The sequence below is a fragment of the Montipora foliosa genome, chromosome 3 (genome assembly GCF_036669935.1).
Source record: "Montipora foliosa isolate CH-2021 chromosome 3, ASM3666993v2, whole genome shotgun sequence".
Lineage (NCBI taxonomy): Eukaryota > Metazoa > Cnidaria > Anthozoa > Scleractinia > Acroporidae > Montipora > Montipora foliosa.
Window position 1 is genome coordinate 11951421 of NC_090871.1, and position 8470 is coordinate 11959890.

Sequence of the window (8470 nt, forward strand, 5' to 3'; positions counted from 1 at the left end):
TACTGCTAAAAATGAAATAGCCGAAATGGAGCACTGTCGCTATTGTAGCAATAGGGAACTTAAGCAACGACAACGGCGACGGCAACGAGAACGTCACAAATGTGCATATTTAGTGGGCAAAAACAATAGCTTTGCACGCCCTGCACGTGTGTTTTTCACTTTTGTCCACTTCTTTGCCGTCGTCAGCAAAACAACAACGTGAAATAGTCATTTTAGGTTTTAAGGAGAACGTCAGCACTTGACGCTAAAGTTTCATTTTCTCCCCTAAATTAAGCGCCGTTCCGACCAATGTCATTTTTGAGGAACTACCACACCCTTGTCATATAAGAAGGGTTGACATGTTTACAAAGTGATTACAATGACGCGAATTTATATTTTGAGATGACGTTCTCGGTGCCGTCGCCGTCGTCGTTGCTTAAGTTCCCTAATAAATAGAATCCGAACAAGTAATCGGAAGGTCATAGGATCGTTTCCTGATGGGGAACTCGGGTTTTTTCCAGCATACCCGACTAATCATCATCATCATCATCATCATCATTGTCATGATCATTGTCATGATGAAGTGTTTTCATTCATTTGGTAAAGTCACTTCATTTTTTTACAAACTAAATGAATGAAAAGATTTTTTTATTACTTTTGTAAATTTGCATTATGGAATATAATTTTTTGGGGGGTGATCTTTTGCATATCGGTAACGGAAAACTATAATAAAATATAAAGACTCTCACGTCTCAGGCATGAAAATATTAAGTTATTAAGTTAATTCCTATAGTCTGTGTAAATCTTCCAAGCAAAGAGACTTACCATTTACTTCCAGTTGAGTCTCTGCCCGAGCTTTCCCCAGGATGTTTGTCGCTGAGCATCGATAAATACCCGCGTCATTTCCTTTTACATTGCGCAAACGCAACATTTTCCCTGATACCACTGAGTGGCTCACCTCTGTCTCATTGTTCATTCTACTCCACGCCACTGTAGGCTCAGGATTTCCTGTGACTGAGCATTGAAACGAGGCTGATTCACTTTCGTTTACTGTTATCTTCTTAGGGGAAACTGCAACCGTAGGAGTTGAAATCGATTCACCAGGCTCTCCTTTTGCTCCCGGCTTGCCTGGAGAACCCACTTCTCCTTTTTGTCCCTTGGGTCCAGCTTCTCCTTGAAGCCCCATGATGCCTTGCTTACCGCTTTTTCCCGGCGATCCCATAATTCCTTGATCTCCTTTCTTTCCGTTTCTGCCCGTTTTGCCCCTTCGTCCTTGGAAACCTTTTTCTCCTTTCGGTCCAGGTGGACCGGGAGGGCCTGGGGGACATGATAGGCAGGGTTGAGCTGAATCCCCTCGACGTCTTCTAAGTCTTAAAAGCTCAAGTTCTAAAAGAAAGAAATCAATTTAAGAGATGAATCAAAATTTAAAAGACATTCAACAATGTCTTCCAGAGGAAGAGGCCTTGAACGGAAAGAAAGAATCTGCTACTAGCACATTTATGAGTTCCTCGGGTACCCTCAATTTCCCGATCAAGAGGTCGTAATTTAGCGCGAACTAGATAGTCTCTCAAGCTCTTAGGGCGACGAAACGCCATCATGGGCAAATCTTGAATGGCCTGCTTACACCTATTGGAAATGTGTAAAAGGGGATGTAACTCTCTTAATATTCCCCCTTATATTAGGCAGGCCCGGGTGGTTTCGTATCACCCTAAGAGCGTGAGGTTCTCTAGCCATGGTACTGGTACAAGCTATACTATAAATCGCAGTTTGGATTGTAATTCTAGGACTATTGTTTACTTAATTAGTTGCAAGGTTTGTGGTTTTCAGTATGTCGTCTCCACCACCACTAAGTTTAGGTTAAGGTTCAACAACCACAAGAGCCGTTTACGAGCCCAATCTAGGATGTCTGCTGTTAATAAGGAGAGCGATGATCTTATCTATAAGCATTTTTATAGTCATGGGCATCATGGACTTCAAGATGTTAGCATACAACTTATAGATAAAGTTAATGCAAAAGACCATCTGCTTGCTAAGGAAGGGCAATGGGCATATCGGCTCCGATCCTTGAAACCGGATAGGCTTAATGAGAGTGACTTCTTTTTTGTAGCCAGAACAGAGGGGAACGTCGCCGAAAGTAAAATTCTCTTTCTAACACAGAATTACCTATTACATACTTTACTGGGTAATTTGTCTGCTATTTTCCCTTTACACTTATTTCCCTTTTATTTTTAGCGTAACTCATATACTCTCCGTTCGCATGTTATCCTTTGGCACGCGCGAGTGTTGCCCTTTGGCACGTGCGGATGTTACTTATGTTTGAATTGTTAGGGTTATTTACGGTTGAAGTCGTTGCGCGCACTTTCGTATTTCAGTGGCGTAAAAGAAATTAAAAATTTTGTATAACAGTTTTTCTTCATTCACCCTGAAGAAGACCTACAAGTTGGTGGTCGAGATATAGGTGTTCTCTATAAACATTTCTTGTCTTATACATATATATACCTACATTATACATATATTATACATATTCTTATATTCTCTTAATATACGCGGCTTTTGTGTTGACCAGGAACAATAAACATCACGTGTATAAAGCTCTAGGAGATATGAATTTGGAAAGACCTTATTCATTCATCTAGTAATCAATTGTAGTAATATAAGCAATAAAAGAAGAGTAAAATAAGTTACATGTGCATCAAAAGAGGAAAATGATAAAGAACTCACGCGTGCATAATCCATTACCAGCTGATAGCTTTAGTAAATAAAGAATAAATGCTATACCGAGTAATTGCATTGTGACTAAACTTGATAGACAATAAATGCAAGGAAACGATGTTATGTGCTTGTAATATTTCGATATAAATCTATATCATCTTCGGACTAAGGCGGGATACAAGTAGCAGAATTTAAATAGATTCTTCGCCCAAACCGTGCGTGATAACACTAACATAATAGATCGCGATGATAACTGGAATATATTACTATATAAAGAAGCTTACCATATTAAGCGTCTAACACCATTTCTGAACAATGGCTTAAAAGCCAGTAGAGAACTCCGCCTATTCTCACTTTCACGTGATTATACTGTTGCACAATCTCGCAGTATTTAATTTCTGCTACTTGTATCCCGCCTTAGTCCGAAGATGATATAGATTTATATCGAAATATTACAAGCACTGACATAACATCGTTTCCTTGCATTTGTTGTCTATCAAGTTTAGTCACAATGCAATCACTCGGTATGGCATTTATTTTTTATTCACGCGTGCATATTCATATAAAAAGGTAATATGTTGATTGTGAACAATTGTAGTAAGTTGCACGAAAACGGCTAGACAAATTTAGGACTGGTAAGCCGTAACAGCACACGTATTAAGGTGATACATAGGATGGTATTTGTTTGATTTCCGCCGTGTTTTTGTACTGTTTTTGAGAAGGTTCTTTGTATGGAATGAACCTGGGAAGGCACACGCCTTTTTTAGTTTTTGCACGTAACACATACACCCACAAATCAAGAGCAAGAGTGCCAAGAGCACTTATGTGTCAAAGATTTTAATGAGTCGCTTAGCGGTGAAAAATTGCTGGTTTTCCCTTTCGGAAACGCAAAAGAGTTTCATTTAAGACCGTGAATTTGTTACTAATGATATCTTCTTAATGATAACTAATTTTTGACCAAGCTAACCATTGCCCGTAATGGCTACCGATGGCAATATAGCAACCATAAAAGGAGTCAAAATATTAACTACTTAATTAAGTAATTTAAAGCCTCTGTTTTAAATCTGCGTTCTACAAATTGCTTGTTTTTGATTGATTTGATTTAAAAACAAGACAGCCCATCTTACTAACCCCCTAAAATCATAGTGCTCGAGTTATCTTAATTCCCAAGGATACCTTGCCAGTAGCGGATCTTGGAATATTTTAAGGGGGGTGAATTGAAAGAACAGAAGTATATACTCTAAAAAAAAAGCCAGATAGTTTAGGCTGCAATCTGTAATCGTAAGGGCCCGAGGGCAAATTAAGGACTAATTTCACGTGTATTTTCAAAACTTTGAAAATGCAAGTTTGAAATTAATCTCTAATTGCACAAGAGCACATTGCTATTTCATAGTTATCACATTAAATGGCAAAATTATCGAGGACAGCCAATTCAATGCCGCCACAATTGACGATCAACTTAACATGTTTTCATTCGGTTAAAGTTCAATTCAATAAATCGATGCTCTCAACAGAAATACAGCTTAATTTAACTGAAATGTATTTTACATGTGGAAAACACGGTAGTTTAATAAGAGTCAGAATCTGGAAGAAGATATTCCGCTTGTAACCTCGCTTGCTCTGAATAAGCAACTGTTAACCAATCAGGATCAAGTGAGCAGTCCGGGTTCGGTCCCTGGCCGGGGACGTTGGGTTGTATTCTTGGGCAAGACACATTACTCTTACGGTGCCTCTCTCCACCCAGGTGTATAAATGGGTACCGGCAAATATAATGCTGGGGGTAACCCTGAGATGGACTAGCATCCCATCCCAGGGGGGAGTAGAAATACTCCTAGTCGCTTCATGCTGCGGAAACAGGGATAGGCTCCGGCCTGATGGGCCACTTGGCTCGTATGCAGACTTAACCTTCACGTCAGGTAAACGGTATGGGGGGGGGGGGGGGGTGGCTAGCCACCCTATTCGCCCCTCCCACCCTCAATCCTGGATCCGCCCCTGCTTGCGTACCTAGAAAGCATTAACCAAGACCACACTGCACGCCTGGCTGGTAGACAATCAATACGTGCAAAAAATCATCTTCATATCTACGCGGAACTCTAGTTGCCTCCTCAGGTTTTGGCCCGCTTGGGCAGATATTGACCATTTAGGATATTAGTTAAATTGAGACCCTCAGTCAGGTTTTCGATTCGCCCTCTTCACTCGACTGTCTCGTCGTTAGTTCAAATGTGCGACAATTGCTTTGAGAATATGGATGAGGGAAAATTAACAGGAGTATTTTTTTTTTACATTCGGAAAGCCTTCGACTCGGTTGATCGTTCCATTTTACTAGAGAAAGTCCAGTTGTATGGAGTCTGTGGAAGAGAATTGATGAGGTTTAAGTCTTATCTTACTGAACGAAAAGAACAATGTCTCGTAAATGGATGCCTATATACTCCAAGAAACACAGTCTGTGGAATTCCCCAAGACTCTATCCTTGGGCCTTTGCTATTCCTTATCCATGTTAGTGATTTACCAAACTCCTTAGAATTTACTACACCCTGTTTACACGCTGACGATACTCAAATCTTTGCCACTGGTGATCCAGAGGTACCTGCTCCCCGCCATCCCCCCTCCAGGACAGTCAGGAAAGATCTCTGTGGTAATTTTATCGAAAATGGCGAGCTTGTATTTGAAAAGAAAATGTACAATACAATATCCCCTTCGACAGGGGATGGTGAGTACAAAGAAAAAAATCGAATTCCTTTTTGCCCGATCGAAATTGTGGACACAATTTTTCAGGTTTAGGTCGAGGTTTGTACGCAAATCGTAAAATCGTACAAAGCGTTTTGCGACTGAGTTTTGTAAGCAAATGGTCAACCCACTTGAGACTCTCATAAACCGGATTTCTGCTCAGGAGAGGATGAAAAAATATCATTCTAGCCTGAACAGGGTTTGTACAAATCCTTCGTCTCAAACAGGCTTGCACAAAGGTACGCTATCAGAAATATGTAACAGTCTCTCTGAATGTAAGATATGCAACATGTGGAAGGGCATCAGTTCTGTCAGTTGTCGAGTGCGATTCCTTCAGCTATTCTTCTGTGCAGGAATTTGACCGCTATTTCAGAATTGGGATCGGAGGTTCCCAAGCTAAGTTTCACGAGTTTCAATCAAGAGACAAGCCAATTAAGGATGAGTTTCATCTATCTTTCTATATATAATCGATGTAATGAGTACAGCTGGTAAGCCATTTGGTTTGAAACGACCAGATGAAACATTGTCTTGAGGTCTGCCATAATTATCTTGCGTAAATTACAGGGGCACCCAACGACCAATTTGTTGTAAAATGTATTATTATACCCCAGTTAATGAAAATAAATGTTATTAAGGCATTTGCAGGTGTTTCTCAGTGTTGCTGGGAAAACATTATCTGTTCCTTTTTCCCAGCAAGGCACACAAGAAATTTCCCAGCCAGCTAGATAAAATTGGTTGGTTTCCCAGCCAGCTGATCAAATTTATTTCCCAGCCAGGAATTCCGCGCGCTTTCAAATCCCTCGATCCGAAACGATCGAACAAAAACGACAAAACCGGGACAAAACAGGTTTTTTTTTCCGCAAGCGCAATCACTCTGACCAGCCGTGGTATGTTTGTGACTACTGTCTGGGAGAGGGAAGGGGTTCTTTTTTTTTTTTTTCTTTTTTTTTAAGTCGTCCTCAGTCTTCAGAGTTTCTACAGCCAGCTCGGGTTGAAATGCTAGAAAAAGTCAGTAATTCCCAGGCAAAACCTCTATCAATAACAAAATTTCCCAGCCAGCTCATCGAAACACCTGTATTTATGCCAGCCAGCAAGATTCCTCTGGGGAACAGATAATGTGAGTGCACATTATCTCTCCAATCACTGGTTTTGCGTGATATCATAAATGTTGTTGTCAAACGTGTCGCTTGTGTTGGAGTGAACATTATAAGGTCGCTGTAAGCTATCTTGAAATTATAAAAGTTCTAAGATGTCGGCAAATTCTTAGTACCCCATCCCGTACTAGTCTAGACCGTCTAAATGGCAAAGGAAGAGAAACAATTCACGTTCTCATTTGTCGGGCAAGCTGACAAAATTAGTGTCTTGGGACTGAACTTGTGACATGACTACCGTGTGAGACCAAAAGATCGAAAACTTGATATCTGTCCATTTTGCGATACATTATCAACCTTCATTAATTCTTTTACATTTTTTTTTATTTTTTTTATTACGCTGTAGAAGTTGTGAGAATACCAACTGAACAACCAACAAAATAAACGCTGTTCCAAGGTAGACTATTAACAGGATTTTCAAGCCAAAAATCCCATGTGAAAGATACATCCATCCATGTAAAACACGACGATATCTGTATGATTTGCTCAACGGATGTAAGGAGACAAACTTACCGGGAACATTCTTTGTTGTGTGCAAGTTTGGTCCGCTTGTCGGTGGCTGACCCCTAACGACGCTTTCAATTGCATTTATTCTCTTCTTGTGCTCGCTTAACTCAAATTCAACCCTCAAAAATCCAGCGCAGTAAAGCACGATCGACAGAACAGAAGCAATTGAAGCAAAAGACGGGAGACTCTGCTTGTGCGAAGTCATTTTGTTACTTAAACAATGCGCCTTCTGTAGAGTGATAAGTACTCCTTGAACTTCTGCTCGGTTATTGATACTATGATCACGAGTGTGAGTACAGGGCCAGGGTAGATCGGATTATGTCAACTTGATGATCTTGGCCTGATATCAAAATATCAATTGGTGTTTTTATCATTTTTAATTCCAACCTCCTTAAAAAATGAGTCACTTTAAAAAGAAAGAGTGGCGATAAAGTTAGCAAGGAGAACGGACACATCCTTGCGTGCTTATGATCTTACATCTAAGGGTGCGTTCGATTCACCGTATTCCGGAATAGGAATACATGCAATATAAGTTAGAAATCCTTCGTTTTTACGGCACTTTACGTTAAAATTGTCAAACATCGGCTAAAATGCTATTTGAAACATATTTATATTATCCTTGGCCCCTCGAAAAGCGCCAAACATACCGTTTTAATCATTACGCCACGTATTTTTATTCCGGAATAGGGTCAATCGAACGCGCCCTTAATGTCATTCGGAATTCCATGCATGTTGACGTATCAGTTCCATGAGAAGGAAGTAAATGCACTGAAGAGTGAAACACACGTACGCAATATGCAAAGGTTTGACTCGTTTGCTTAGTGTTTCTGTTATCGTTTCCAGTCATCATACACTTTGAATATTTTCTGTTAACATCAGCTCCTGTATCAAGTACAGAATACACATCCACGCGATGAAGGAGAAGGCTATGAGACAGTTTGACTGAAGTCAGAAGTGTTCGCAAAAGGCGATTTGTGTGATGGCGTCATTTACTACGAAGACCATACTGCTTTGAGTTACTGCTTTGACTGCTTTGAGTTACGGGGAGCTAACTAGAGAACCTATTGGTTCACTTAGCTACCCAGCTCGTAACTTACTAGCTAACTAAAAAAAAAAAAAGACTAAAATGCTACCGAAACCTCATTAAGAATCTCAAATCAAATGTAAACAACAATATGAGTAGGCTCGATTACCAGCCGCTGTTTCGGGAAATAAACCAGCGCTCACTCCCGAAATCTCGGCTGGACGCGTGAGGTGAGCCATTGTTAATCTCCGCCAATCGGAAACTCGCCTGCACAAATCCGTCTGGCATAAATTATATGTTTTGACCCGGCCTGTTCGAGGTTTACAGTGATTTAAGATAGGAAACATCCAAGATTGCGACAACGAAAAGT

At 40.3% G+C, this 8470-nt stretch overlaps 1 protein-coding gene across 1 annotated transcript in view; it reads right to left on the reverse strand.

Moving 5' to 3' along the window:
• Window positions 1-7330, reverse strand: part of LOC137995258 (uncharacterized) — a 41856-nt gene extending 34526 nt beyond the window's left edge. Inside the window, exons 1-2 of the mRNA XM_068840833.1 lie at window positions 7083-7330; window positions 805-1365 (exon numbers count right to left, since the gene is read on the reverse strand). Coding sequence (XP_068696934.1) covers window positions 805-1365; window positions 7083-7281 — 760 coding nt within the window. The 5' untranslated portion in view covers window positions 7282-7330. The remainder of the gene's footprint in view (window positions 1-804; window positions 1366-7082) is intronic.
• Between the last annotated feature and the right edge of the window lie 1140 nt (window positions 7331-8470).